Source organism: Artibeus jamaicensis, unplaced genomic scaffold (genome assembly GCF_021234435.1).
Source record: "Artibeus jamaicensis isolate MK-2021 breed Jamaican fruit bat unplaced genomic scaffold, CSHL_Jam_final contig_233, whole genome shotgun sequence".
Lineage (NCBI taxonomy): Eukaryota > Metazoa > Chordata > Mammalia > Chiroptera > Phyllostomidae > Artibeus > Artibeus jamaicensis.
The window spans coordinates 22,910,358-22,925,580 of NW_026521486.1; the positions used below are offsets into that span (position 1 = coordinate 22,910,358).

General features: G+C 38.3%; 1 protein-coding gene across 2 annotated transcripts in view; it reads right to left on the reverse strand.

Moving 5' to 3' along the window:
• Window positions 1-2,648: 2,648 nt before the first annotated feature.
• LOC119065691 (pregnancy zone protein-like) overlaps window positions 2,649-15,223 on the reverse strand; it is a 44,138-nt gene continuing 31,563 nt past the window's right edge. For both annotated transcript variants that reach the window (XM_053661624.1, XM_053661625.1), the window contains 10 exons: window positions 14,784-14,858; window positions 14,261-14,441; window positions 11,331-11,554; window positions 9,784-10,002; window positions 9,549-9,676; window positions 8,037-8,127; window positions 7,249-7,317; window positions 6,108-6,210; window positions 4,683-4,724; window positions 2,649-4,134 (listed from right to left, as the gene is read on the reverse strand). In XM_053661624.1, coding sequence (XP_053517599.1) covers window positions 4,112-4,134; window positions 4,683-4,724; window positions 6,108-6,210; window positions 7,249-7,317; window positions 8,037-8,127; window positions 9,549-9,676; window positions 9,784-10,002; window positions 11,331-11,554; window positions 14,261-14,441; window positions 14,784-14,858 — 1,155 coding nt within the window. In that variant the 3' untranslated portion in view covers window positions 2,649-4,111. The remainder of the gene's footprint in view (window positions 4,135-4,682; window positions 4,725-6,107; window positions 6,211-7,248; window positions 7,318-8,036; window positions 8,128-9,548; window positions 9,677-9,783; window positions 10,003-11,330; window positions 11,555-14,260; window positions 14,442-14,783; window positions 14,859-15,223) is intronic.

Here is a 15,223-nt window from a genome sequence, read left to right on the forward strand (position 1 = left end):
TAGGTAAAATAATAAGTTATACAATATGTCTATTCTGTCTTCTTCTAGCTCCTTTATAGTTTTTAAAGTTAAATTTTGGCCCAGGCCAAAATTCATGGTTTTGTGGAAATCATCCATTCTGCATGATTCTATTGTATGAAGTTTACAAATGGGCACAACTAATCTATGGCTGTTCAGGTCAGAATATATTCATTACCCTGGGTGTGGAGATGAATATTGACTGAGAACAGGTATGCAAGGACCTAAGATTCTGAAAATGGTTTCTAAGGTTTAATCTTAAGTAAAAATTCATCAAGCTGTGCCATCAATATTTGTACATATTTTGGTATATCAGTTATATCTTAATAAAACAGAAGTCCATAATAAATATTTTCATAAGTAGTTGTTTATAAAGAGACCCCCGCATACATTTTCAATGAGAATACAATGAACTACCTAAAAAAGAGTACAAGAAATGTGTATATTCTATATGAAAAAAACTTTAAAATAGCACTGAAACACACAGGAAGACTTGAAAAAATGAAAATTAAAAGTAAAACAAAACACCTTGTTCTTGGACAGGGAGGTCAATGTTAAAACAGTTGACAGTTTTCCCTATGCTAATGTATATATTTTTGAAGATTCCAGTAAAATATCCAACTTCTGTTTTATTTTTATATATTTTTAATTTTCTTTCCTTTTTATTGACTTATTGGGGGTGATACTGGTTAACAAAATTATACAGGTTTCAGGTGCACAATTCTACAACACGTCATTTGTGCACTGTAGTGTGTGTTCGCCACCCCAAGTCTCTCTCCATTACCATTTATACAACTTTTGTTTTAGAGACACTGATTCTAAAGTTTACATAGAAAAATAAATAAGGAGATAGCAGAGAAAACTCAGAAAAATACACGCAGTAAGTGCGAACTAGTCCTTTGAGATGTTAAGATACATTGTAAAGCTTTGATAGTTGAAAGTGTGGTCCTAGTACATGAACACACAGAGAGACCAAAGAAACTGACTAGAAGGTCCCAGGAGTGCCCAGGAGAACATGTGGGAATGTGGTTTATGCTGTAGGGTATGATAAGAGTGGTCTTTCAAATTTGTGTGCCAGAGATGAACTGCTTAATAAAAGCTTCTGGGACAACTGAATAGATTTATATCTGTACTTTACCTGTCTGTGATTGTATTATTTTTCTTAATTATTTACTATTGTTCCTGTAAGAGAACTATATATTTCTTTACATTGCTATGAGGCTTGTGTATTTCCTTGTGGGAAGAGTCACACTGCCCCAAACCTATAGTGAACTCAGGCTTGGTCATGTGAGTTGCTTTAGCCAATAGAATTGTAAATGGATGTGACATACATCTCATCTGAGCTGAAGCTTTAAGCGCCATTGCTTGATCTAGCTCTTCTCTTTCCCTGCTATCAATAAAATAGTTTGTCCTCAGAATAATTTGAGATAGGGTCTGTTATCCCCATTTCTTTGTCAGAAAGCTGAAGCTGAAAGTCTAAGTCACCACCCTAGTCATTCAACTGGTGAGACAGGGATGGAGTCGGCATTAGAATCTAGACAGTCTGGCTCCAGTGTCTAGACTTAAACCACTGCATAATGCTGTCTGTCTCCAACACATTGTTTAACTTTAATCAGTTTAGTCTCTTGTGAAGTCCATTTTATTCTATTAGCTTAGGGACAAAGACAAATGCTTTCTGTTTTCTCTGAAGAAATATTTATGCCTTCTTAGTTTCTTTTTTTATTAAAAAAATTAAATATATTTTATTGATGATGCTATTACAGTTGTACCATTTCCCCCCTTCATTCCCCTTCACCCTGCACACCCTCTCCCACCCACATTCCCCCCTTTAGTTTATGTCCATGTGTCTTAAGTTCTTTAGCTTTTACATTTCCCATACTATTCATGCCCTCCTCGTCTATTTTCTACCTACCATCTATGCTGCTTATTCTCTGTACCTTCTCCCCCCTTCTCCTCCTTCCACTCCCCCGTTGCTATTCCTCCATGTGATCTCCATTTCTGTGGTTCTGTTCCTGTTCTAGTTGTTCGCTTTTGTTTTAGGTGTTGTTAATAATTGTGAGTTTGCTGTCATTTTACTATACACGTTTTTTATCTTCTTTTTCTTAGATAAGTCCCTTTAACATTTCATTTCATAAGGGCTTGGTGGTGATGAACTCCTTGAATTTGACCTTATCTGAGAAGCACTTTATCTGTCCTTCCATTGTAAATGAAAGCTTTGCTGAATAGAGCAATCTTGGATGTAGGTACTTGCCTTTCATGACTTGGAATACTTCTTTCCAGCCCCTTCTTGCCTGTAAGGTCTCTTATGAGAAATCAGCTGACAGTCTGATGGGAACTCCTTTGTAGGTGACTGTCCCCTTATCTCTTGCTGCTTCTAGGATTCTCTCCTCCATTTTAATCTTGGGTAATATAATTACAATGTGCCTTGGTGTGTTCCTTCTTGGGTCCAACTTCTTTGGGACTCTCTGAGCCTCCTGGACTTTCTGGAAGTCTATTTCCTTTGCCAGATTGGGAAAGTTCTTTATTATTTGTTCAAATAAGTTTTCCACTACTTGCACTTCCTCTTCCCCTTCTGGTACTCCTATAATTCAGATGTTGGAACGTTTAAAAATGTCCTGGAGGTTCCTAAGCTTCTTCTCGTTTTTTTTTTTTTTTGAATTTTTGTTTCTTCATTCTTTTCTGTTTGGTTGTTTCTTTGTTCCTTCTGGTCTACTCCATTGATTTAAGTCTCAGCTTTCTTCCCATCAGTATTGGTTCCCTGTGAATTTTCCTTCATTTCACTTAGTGTAACCTTCAGTTTTTCATCTAATTTGTGACCAAATTCAACCAATTCTGTGAGCATCCTGATCCCCAGTGTTTTGAACTGTGCATCTGATAGGTTGGCTATCTGTTCATCACTTAGTTGTATTTGCTATGGAGCTTTGATCTGTTCTTCTGTTTGGGCCATTTTTTTTGTCTTGTCCCATCCGTTATGTATGAGGGGCACAGCCTTAGGTGTTCACCAGGGCAGGGCAACCCACATCACTGGGTTGTGATGCTGTATGTGGGGGTGGGGTCTGCGAGGGTACAATAGAGCTTGCTCTGCTCTCTGTTGGACTTCAGTCCCTTCTGCCACTTCCCCCAAGCAAACTGGGCACTTCTGGTGCTGATTCCCATGTGGGTGGGCTTGCTTATGTTCTAGGACCCTGTGGGTCTCTCCAATGAACTCTCCTGTGAGGCTGGAAGTCTCTCCCTGCACCTGAACCCCCACAGGTGTTTTCAATTGGTGTTTTGAGGCTTTACAACCCAGGGTGCTGGGACCCTGGGTTGCACGATTTGTCTCGCTCCCCAGTTATCTTCGCACAATTGTGGGACTGCCGCCCAGTCAGCCAGCCGCCCTGTGCATGGTTCCCTGCTTCACAATCGCCGCCTTGCTGAGTTTGGCCATTGCCACCCTGTGCCCAGGGTCTGCCAGCCGCCACTTGCAGACCTGGGGTGCCTTGTGTGCCTGCCCGGTGTCACTGCTTCCTGTGCTACCACCCCTCTCCCTCAGCCGCCTGACTCTGCCCTGCCTACTGGTCTGGATGAAAGTGTCTATTCCAGCTCCTTGGCTGTCCAACTTCTATACAGTTTGATTTTCTGTTAGTTCTGGTTGTTATTTTGTTTCTAATTTTTTGCTGTCCTTATTTTGGTTGTGCGAGGAGGCACAGTGTGTCTACCTATGCCTCCATCTTGGCCGGAAGTTGCCTCCCTAGTTTCTAGTCAGCACATTTCTCCCCAGCTTCCTAGACTATTGAATGATTTTTTCCCTAAGGTCTTTCAGAGCATACGTTATTTTCTGTTATTGTCTATTTGACTTTATATGTTATATTCACAGCTGGAATACAAGCAGATATGTTACAAATTTGTACTCTTTATATACCTTATTTAAAAAACATAACTCTTATGTAAGCATGCAATTAATGTTTAATGAATAAATGATGGAACAAATAATGGCTTGACCAGAAATATATATTTATTCAATAAGCCATTTTGATGTCTGCTTTACAGAAAAGAACAACTTGATTTCTTCTAAACAGAAGCACAGGACAGTGAAACCGCCTAAATATGGTCCTCAAACATTTCCTTGTTCTGCACCTATGGTGGGAAAAGAAACATAAAAGGGACGTGGCCTTTATCAGGAATACTCCCTTAGTTGAGTCAGGATAGTGACTGTGGGCCAAAGGAGGGGTCGGCAAATTTTTTCTGTGAAAGGCCAGATGCTAAATATTTTGGGCTTTGCAGACCATATGGTTTATATCATCAACTCATGATAGCAGCCATAGAAACTAGTGATATAATGAGTCGGGCTCTGTTCCAATAGAACTTCACTTACAAAAATAGGTGTTGGGTTAGATTAAGCAAAGGAATCATAACAGTTGGCCCTTGGGATGAAGAAAACCAATTAGCTGTGATGTGAAATGTTGCTCATTAGTGATGGCAATCCTACAAACAAATAAAACTTAGTGACTTTTCTGATAACAGAATGGATATCTTAAGTTGGAGAGTCCACCTACAGAATAAGTACTCTTCTTCAGGGCTCTCTAGATCTAGGAGGAGACTTGTAAAGAATTTTAAATTTAGAAGAATGTTTAGGGAGCGAAGTTAATGGGGTATGATGTTGGTTATGGCATGTGACCCCTTACCTGTGGTGCAGGGGGCAATGTACTCAGCAACAGCAGACTCATCTGAAAGAATTAGGTGGAGAGAGAAACAAAAATAATCTATAAACCAAAGGCCATATTAGGTCTATTTACTTTATTCTTGACAAAAAGTGCATCAGGATTTTTTTTTATTGTAGTTCAAGTACAATTGTCTCCATTTCCCCCCCACCTCAACTCCTCCATGTCCCACTCATCCCTGCCTCCCACCCTCAAACCTACTTCCTTTGGCTTTGCCCATGTGTCCTTTATACAAGTTCCTTGATGGCCCTACCCCTATTTTCTCCCATTATTGCCTCCCCCCTTCCCTTTGATTACTGTCAGTTTGTTCTTTATTTCAATGTCTCTGATTATATTTTGCTTGCTTTGTTTGTTTTGTTGATTAGGTTCCTGTTAAAGGTGAGATCATATGGTACTTGTCTTTCACTGCCCAACCTATTTCACATAATGCTCTTCATTTCCACCCATGCTGTAGCGAAGGGTAGGAGCCCCTTCTCTCTTTCTGCTCTGTAGTACTTCATTGTGTAAATGAACTATAGTTTTTTGATTCACTCATTTACTGATGGGCACTAAGGTTGTTTCCAGCACTTGGCTATTGTAAATTGTGCTGCTATGAACATTGGAGTGCATAGGTTCTTTTGAATTGGTGTTTCAGGATTCTTAGGTCTATTCAAATGGAGTTTTGACAATCTATATCCATACCAGGATTGTCAAAACACCATTTAAATAGACCAGAGTTGAACAGAATAGTTTACATATCTATATTTTTCCTCCTCTGGAGTGGAGGAAAGGGATTGAAGCCTGTTCAGAGAGCAACTATTCAAATTTTAAATTCTTAGGGAGATGCCCTAAGCATTAGCTTGTAGCTCTCCTCTTCCACGAACTCTGCTTCTACTCACTTTGTCCAGCTTGTTTTCTGAATCCTTTTTCCAAGATGATTGCTCTGGCCTAAAATACTTCCTACTTCTATTTACTTTAGAAGATGTTCTCATCTGTTAGGATCCAGTGCAGATCTTTTTGCCTTAGTTTGGCTTTCTGTTTTCTTTTTTGTTTGTCCATCTTAAGTACTAGCCTTCTGTGCTGTTTTCACTTCCCCAACTTCTTACCCATTAGCTCCCTAATACTCATTCATCATTAACTGTCTTTCCATGTGTACTATGTTCTCCATGTCTCTAAACTACTTGAGAGCAGTCACTAGATATTTTTCTTTAAATAAAATTATTAAGTTTCTGACTCAATAAATAGTAATTGATAACTTTGTTCATAGGTAGTTTCTATTGTATGTATCTTGGAGGAAAGAAACAAATAGATATATTGACTGAATGGTCTAAAACCAGGATTTATTGTCATAATGGAATCTGTTTCTTGGTTCTGGGTTGGGACTATTTGTCTACATTTTCTCTCACTTACCTGTCTCATAGTAATCATAGACTTTAACAATTGCTGGCTTTAGGTCTCTTACTGGGATGTCTTGAAGAACCGTGAAGGAAAAATTTAGTGTCTCATCTGTCACCTAAAAGGAAAAGTGGAGTAATAAAGGGGCTAGAAATCCTCCTCCTTCTTCCTTGAGTAAAACATATTCTTTATTGTTCTCTGACTCTTATTCACTTGAGTAAAACATATTCTTTATTGTTCTCTGACTCTTATTCACCTGTGTCTTTCAGGTAAACAAACATTTGTGGGTGTCAAGATGGGTTTAAAAGGCAACCTTGAAACTCTTTAGTGAACAAAATCTCCCAGATATTCTCCCAAACAACTGAGACAATTCATATGCTATTGCAGTCCTCTGTAAGAAATTAACTCTCTGAGTCTATGTGAATGTTTTCTAAGATGCAGAGACTTGGCTTTGTACTGTCTGTAATTATAATACCAAACGACTTTGTGTGTGTGTGTTTTGTTTGTGTAAAGCCATTCCCTTGGCTTTCCAGTTGAATTTGAAGATATTCATGAGATCTACATTTAATTTAATTTTATATTGTAATATATTAGGGTATTAACACTATCACTAATTAACCACAGTGGTATATTTATTTATTCTTTTAAAATGGGTCTTTTATATATATACATATTTTATTGATTTATATTTAGAGAGAGGGGAAGGGAGGGAGAAAGAGAAGGAGAGAAACGTTGATTGTTGCCTCTCACACACCTGAAGTGGTGACCTGGACTGCCATCCAGGCATGTGCCCTGACTGGGAACGGAACTGGTAACCTTTCAGTCCACAGGCTGGTACCCAATCTACTGAGCCAAATATGCCAGGGCTTGTAGTGGGTCTTTTAAAATAACACACATGATAGCATTTTATTCTATTGATTTTATACCAGAAATCATAGAAATACTCATATTCCAATTGCAACATAATTAAAAAAGAGCAGAACATTTGTAGATTTAAAAGGAAATTTACCTTTTATTCTCTTTAGAATAGAATAACTTCCTGCAATGGAGCTTCTACTTATTGTTTTGCTCACATTACTTATCTTTTAGTGAAGAGACCCACTTAGAAAGACCACGATGTGTGTAGTCTTGGCTGAAATGCCAGAGCTGCTCTCACCTTTTCCACATAAATGATGACGTGGTTATTGCTGACTTCTGTCCTGCTCACATGGGCAGATCTTTCAAGCTGAAGAAAATTAGAGAACTCAGAAAGTTAGACAATAGATATGAGAACACAGACCTAGGACAGAGTAATAAGGAACAAATGTTTACTGTTTAAATACTGTGAGGGCTAGGATGTCTATGTGTCATCTTCAAGGTTAGATAGTCAAGGTGCATTAACCATGCAAAAGATGGGTGAGGAGAAGGAATCACATTTTGCAAATGAGCTTCATCATTGTCATGTCTTGACTGTGAAAAGCATAACTTGGCTTTCTATCAAGAGAAGGAAGCCAGATATTTTCAGGTCAAGATTTTCACTATGTTTCAATATCCAAGTGACCTATTATAACTTCTAGCATCTTTGATGATTCTAGCTCACATTAGTTTTATTGCTGACAATTTTTTTTGTGAATATCAATTTGGTACTGAATCCTAGTCTATCTTTCTGGCTTGTTATTTTGCTGTCTTGTGCCCATGTGCTTTAATTTTTTAGCTACACCATGAGTGGCTGAAAGATAGGGACTCCCCTTGTATTTCTCTAGCATCACAAAGGTCCTTTAGCTTCACAGAGGTCCTTTAGCTTAGAGCCAAATAAATAGTTAATGAATTTAATTTTCTGGGTTTGGGGAAAAATACTTTTTGAGGCAAGGTGCTATTGACAGGGATTTGATATTGGTATGGTCTCAGTTTAAATATACAGAGCATCTTTTTATATGAGACCTATTAGGCTTAAAATCCACCTACCATTTTTACTGTTGGTTTCAAGGGACTAAAACCAGATACCATCTTTACATCCACAATCACCATATTGGAGACAGAGCGGCTCCCTCTGTAACTGTAGTGCCAAAGAAAAAAGGCGTTAGGACCTATCATGTGAAAGAAGCCAGATACCCTCCTTCAAGATATACCATAAACTTGTCCATCTTCATGAAGTTTTCCCTGAGATCATTACGTACAGGGATCTGTGTTTCCTGGACAGGTGCGATATTGACATTTAGAATCCTGTATGTGCATCAGGTCTACAGCTCACTAAAGTCACAGGTGTTCAAGCCTCAGTCCCAGACCATCAAAACAGAATCTTTGAGTGTGTAGCTTGCTAATCTGCTTTTGAATACATTTCTCCTCTTACTTGTTATTTGATATATCTCAATTTTTTAAAAATAAATTTATTTATTTTAGATTTGTATTTATTTATCTTTAGAAGGGAAGGGAAGGAGAGGTGGAGAGAAATATCAATGTATGGTTGCTTCTCATGCAACCCCTGCTGGGAATGGGCCCCTGCTGGGAACTGGCCTGCAACCCAGGCATGTGCCCTGACTGGGAATCGAACCACAATCTTTTGGTTCTCAGGCCTGTGCTCAATCTACTGAGCTACACCAACCAGGGCTGATATATCTTAATTTATATTTTCAGTTAACTTCAGAACGTATCAAGTCTTCCAAAATGTGAGGTTAGATAGATTTTTGTGCTTTATACTTCAATTAAACTGATGTTTAATTGGTTTGGCTGTCTGAAATATCATTTGTTTTATAATATTGATGTCAGTATTACATACAAAGCAATATCATTTGGGCTATGTTTTCTCAGGACCCTTGTAAAGTTTTTTTGATGGTGTATGATAGAGCAACCTCTATATGTGATACATAACTTATACTCTGTATTTAATATTAGCATTTATTATATAGCATTTGATTAAAAATAATAGAATATAATAATTCAGAAGGGGTAAGAAAGCTTTATTTCAACTTAAAATAAAAATATTTGAGGAAAGTAATTTATTCTTTATCAATGTTTAATAAAAATTAGTGTAAAAGATAAGTCAGAATCGATTAGAACATATAAAAATTTTTTATTGACAAACTTTAGACATTGCTTTTAAATACTTTCAAGAATTATTGAAACTTTAACAAACATTTTACTAGAGAAAAAGATAATTTCAATGATAAAAAACTAACTTCCTTAATAGGTATATGAATTTTTATTTATCTAATAACTTCCAAACACATTATTAATTACTGATGGTTCCAAGTAGCTTTTAGATCTCAGGATTAGAAGATTCAATCAGAAGGTTTTTTGTTTTTTAAATAAAAATTTAATTGAGAAATTATTGACATTCAACATTATATTAGTTCCCAGTATACAACATAAAGATTCAAAATTTGTATATATTGCAAAATGATCACTACAGTAAATTAAATGAACACTTATCATCATAATTACAGAATTAAATTTTTTTTCACATAGAGAAGGTCTTACCTGACATTCAGTGAGATCTGGAAGCTGGTGTGGCCTTCGTGTCCATCACAAGTTTGGGGCAGAGTCTGCACCTCCAAAGCAAATGGGGAGTCCACCTTCTCAGGAAGAACATTATATTTGATGGATGTCTGTGGAGCACCAAGGGCACCATTAGTTTCTCCATTGTCTTGGGCTACTCCCTTTTCGACAGAAGAGGTTAAAGTTGACTTTTTTCCATATAACTCCAGGGTCTCACCTGAAGATACACACATCTTTCTCCAGTCACTGTTATGACATATTCCCCAGGCACCTCTGGCAAGGAGACCTGCTGTAGTAACAGGAGGTTGTTGCTGTCCACTTGGAGTTTAGTAGAAAACGTCTGTGAATCACGAATGGTCACCTCAGCAGTTTTCTGACTCCTGGTGAAAGTGGCGGCTCCATATCTAGACAGGGCGTGGAGAGCCACCACTGTGTCCTGCAAGAGAGGAGTGGAGAACCCCACACCCAGTACGTAAGTTTTTGGTGGCTGGGGTTTTCCTCAAAAGTCTGCGTTAGCTATCACAAGGGGACACTTATTTTTCCCCCTTAATTGCTTTTCTTTTTTCTCTGCCTTTAAGGCATAATCAAAGTCATGCTATAGTTTCTCCAAATGAAGTAAGGGATTATTGATGTAAATTAACCTCACAATTTAATTTCACTTGTGTTTGTGTTGTCCTTGGGACTTTTTCTGTACCCAGTTGTGCCCTACTCTTTGGCATCAATAGATCTCTTTTCTACATCTTTCAAAGTATAGGTTTACAATGAAAAAGTTAAGACAAAAAAAGTGACTGTCATTTACTAGATGGTTGTTTAGATGGGAGAATGAGAAAAATTGGCTGTGAATAAAAAGTGTAGTAAAAGACAAGTTGCACTTTCCTAAGTTTCCTTTTCCCATTATATAGTTTTTTTATTTGTCCCATGTAATATCCCTAAAAAAAACAAGTTTCATTATCTATATCCTAAATATTGAAAGAGGATGTATAAGAGGAACAACTCAGATTCTATGGATGTTTAACACATTTTTACACTCAACAAAATATTTTCAAAATTGTGGTAGGGAAAAATAATTTAAAAGCATCAGCTTAAAAGCAATCAATTTAAAGGGGGAGTGAAAAGGGAGGTCTCAGGGTAGTTAGAAAAGAGTGGAAAGTCTGAATTCCTTGGAGTGGTTGAATAGAACTTGTTAATCATTCTATGAAGATAAAAATAAGGTCTATGTGACCACTTTCCTTTTAACCATACAATGTTCTGGTCCACCTTAGAGAGTCTCTTGCAGGACTCTAAAGAGGTAGTCTTTAGAACACTTATTCAAGACAAGAGTTGGTGTTTGTCTTGTTTCAACTGGAAGTAGTGTGCTACTGGCATCTAGTGGGGAGAGACCAAGAGGCTGTTAAACATCTTCCAATGGACAGGACAGCCCCTCACAACAGTAATTATTCAAAATGTCATCAGTGTTGATATTTAGAAACCCTGGTCTGTAGCATGGCCATCAACCAATGTGTGCTAATGATATAATACAGCTTTAGAGAGGAATGATGTTTATGGTTAAATAGCCAAAGTGATAGGATAGCATAGAGCTTAGTGAAAATTGTTTTGGGAGAATGTCTCAGGTCTTCTTCCTTTATTTTCCTACTGGTTGCAAATATCTAAATAATTCTTCCAAGTTTTAATAATTTATTTAATATCTTCTCTTTCCTTTGTAACTGTTTTCAAGCTTCCTAACTGCCAGGTGAACCTGGAAGAGATTACTTGGGAAGCACAAACCTGGGTAGAGGAGAAGCCCCCATAAGAATTCTGTTGCTTTGTGATCCACTTCACAATGTGTGATGCAGAAGTCAGGTCCTCTGAACTTGGGCCAGGCTGGGCAGTGAGATAAGCAAGAAGCACGTAGGACGTCATCTCCACCTCAGCAGAGGGTGCACGGGGCTGGTAAAAATAACCTTCTGTTGCCCTGGGTTTTTGAGATCGCTCCCAGTGGACTGAGTTATCTTGGGGGTAAGAAAAAGAGAGACTTATAACTACTGGTAGATAATAAGTGAATATGCATTCATATCATATAGAAAACAATATCAAGATAAAGTAAGGTCCTCTCTGTCATAAGTCCTTAAAACCCACTAGCTTACGTTACATTGCTGAACTTGGTTTAGTCCTGTGGGCCTAAGGTGAAGACTGCTGTTGGAGGAATAACCATAGTGCACACTGATCAATCTCTCAATTTTTTTATATATTGGATTGGTAGAAAAGAAAAGTGACAGACAGCATTCTTTAATTGTTTGTTGTATTTCCTGGGAATTGGAGTATAAATTGATATAAAGCTTACTCATCACATTTCCCCAAAGAGAGCATATAGTTGGCCAATAGACATGGAATGATGTTCAACATTACTATGCATCAGAGAAATGCAAACCAAAACCACAGTGAGATATGACCTTGAACCTGTCAGAATGGCTATTAGTAATAAATCAACAAAAGAATGTTGGCAAGGATGTAGAGAAAAGGGAACCCTTATGCATTGTTGGTGGGAATGAAGACTGGTACAGCCATGGTGGAAAGCAGTATGGAGGGGTCTCAAAAAATTAAAAATGGAACTGTCTTATGACCCAGGGATTCCACTTCTGGGAGTATAGCTGAAGAAACCAAAACAATAATCCAAAAGAATATATACATCTCTATTTTCATTGCAGCATAATTTACAATAGCCAAAATATGGAAGGAACCCAAGTGTCCACCAACAAACAAGTGGATAAAAATAGCTGTAGTACATAGATACAATGGAATATTACTCGGCCATAAAAAGAAATGAAATTTTACCATTTGCAACAGCATGGATGGACCTAGAGAATACTATGCTACGTGAAATAAGTCAGTTGGAGAAAGATCAGTACTGTATGATTTCCCTCATATGTGGAATCTACAGAACAAAGTAAACAAATAAACAAAATGAAAACAGACTCATAGATACTGAGAACAGACGGATTGTTGCCAGAGGAGATGGGTGTTGAGAGGATAGTGAGAAAAATGAAGCTACTAATAACTACAAATTTTTAGTCACAAAATAGTTCCAGGGTAGTAAAGTACAGCATAAGGAACATAGTCAATATTTTAAAGACTATGTACAGTACCAGAAGGACACTTGAAATATCAGTGGGACTGCTTTGTAAAGTATATGACTGTCTAATTACTATGCTATACACCTAAAACTAATATAAAGTAATATTAAATATAAACTGTAATTGGAAAATAAAATAAAAATAAAACATATATTAATCTCAGAGGACTTTTGCAATAATTTATCTCACAAAAATGAGATAGAATCACTTTGAAAATGTATTGCACTTTCTTCAGTATGGGTTTTTGTTCAACCATTTTTTATATAAGTGTGTAGGCCCTTATGTAAAAATATATTTCTATATTTTCTATTTAAATTTTTTATTAAAATATTTTTAAAGTATATTTTATTGATTATGCTATTATAGTTGTCCAATTTTTTTCTGCCCCTTTTCCCCCTCCACCCTGCACCACCCTCCCACCTGCACTCCCCTTTTAGTTCATGTCCATGGCTTGTACAAATAAGTTATTTGCCTTCTCCACTTTCCATACCTATTTTGTACCTACCATTTATATTTCTTATTCCCTGTACCTTTTCCCCTGTTCCTCCCCCTCCCCCTCCTTGGTGATAACCCCTCCATGTGATCTCCATTTCTGTGATTCTGTTTCTGTTGTAGTTGTTTGCTTATCATTACTTTTTTTTTTTAGGTTCAGTTGATGATAGTTGTGAGTTTGTTGTCACTTTACTATTCATAGTTTTGATCTTTTTTTTTTAGATAAGTCCCTTTAACATTTCACATAATAAGGGCTTGGAGATGATGAACTCCTTTAACTTGACCTTATCTGGGAAGCGCTTTATCTACCCTTATCTTCTGGGGAAGCACCAACTTCCACAGCTAGCTGCCCAGAAACTTCTGAGACAGGCAGCTACTTTGGAATGATAAGGAGGACTCCTGTTCATCCAGGGACTCATTGTCCAGCTCACTAACCTTGTTGATGAGGAAAGAGGTGTCGTCCCCAAAGGCATCCTCTGCCTGGCCCACATGCATGGTGTGGCAGAATTCACCCAGCAGGGCACTGATCACCTTGGATCCAGGTGCCAGTGGCTGTTGGACTGCATTGTGCTGGTCACCAGCTTGAAGACGGGCATCTTGCCTGAGGAGAAGGGAAGCGGGGCCTCCCAAGGCAGCGAGCAAGTCTGGAGTAAGATGTGAAGTTTGATGGGTGGAGGGGGGTGCTAAGGAGGAGCTCAGAGAACTGGGTCCCCAGAGACCCAGTGCCTGGGGCACACAGCTGCTCTCTCAGCTGGGTGAGCTCCATGTGTTGCCAGACAGGCGGCCCATGTCAGTACCGGTGTTGGTTTCCCTGTCTCTTTCTATGCATATCTAATAAATATTTGTTTAATATTTTGGTCTCAGCAGGTAAGAACAAAATTCCATAATTTGGCTGCAGAATTTTATCTGTATGGTATAACATATGCAATTGCAGACAAGATATTTTTATAAAAGGTGTCCTGATCTCAAAATACATGACTTGGCTAAAGAATTCAAGACAAACCTTGTTGCTTTCAGCAGGAATATGCTCCTCCTCTTCTTAAAGAACCCATGTAAGTGGAAGAAAAAATTGTTTTTACTATTTGCTCTCACCTTGTTTCACAGCTTCCTTATCCAGAGAGTTCAGTATTTCTCTTCTCCTATCTTGGTTTCCCAAGAGGGCAAAAGCATAGGCCAACAACGCCTTGGTGTAAGTGTGGCTTCCTCCGGTCCCCTCCTTCACTGTGTTCCAGGCAGACTCCAGACAGAGCAGGGCCTTTTGCACAACAGGATGCTGTGAAGACAAAGAGGAGATGGTGTCAAACTAGGGTAAGCAGAGGATGGAGCAAGCACGTATCCACTGCACTTAAGTTGAGAAACATTTTAAATCTCTTACCTTTATAGTTAGTTCTCAAAAAATAAGGGTGGAGAACCCATGTTTTAGATTAGTTTTAGTACATAGTCCAAGGGCATTACTGCATGAGTATAAATTCCCCTTAATGGACTGACCGAAGAGCTCATCTAGCTGAGAAATGCCTCATGATTGAGCAAAGAGACTTGGCTTTTATTAGGGCAGCATTCCAAACATCAGGTCTGGAGTTTTCAAGGCAGGAAATAGGAATGAGGTGGGTCTTACAGTGACTGGAAGAGCACTTTGCAGAAGAGCAATGGTGATGTAGACAGAGAGGGTCACTTCATCGTCCACTCCTCCCTGTAAACGGGGGGGGGGAGAGAGAGAGAGAGAGAGAGAGAGAGAATTTTGATTAACTGTACTCGATTAATTCTACTTCTTTTTTTTCAATTATTATTTTTTTATTGATTATGCCATTACATTTGCTTTATTCCCCCCCTCCATTCCCCTCCACCCTGCATGCCCCTCCCCCACCATTTCCCCCTTTAGTTCATGAACACGTGTCTCAAATTCTTTAGATTCTGTATTTCCCCTACTAATCTTACCCTTCCCCCTATCTATTTTCTATCTACTGTCTGTGCTACTTATTTTCTGTACCTTCTCCCCCCTTCTCCTCCTCCTACTCCCCTGTTGCTAACCCTCCATGAGATCTTCATTTCTATGGT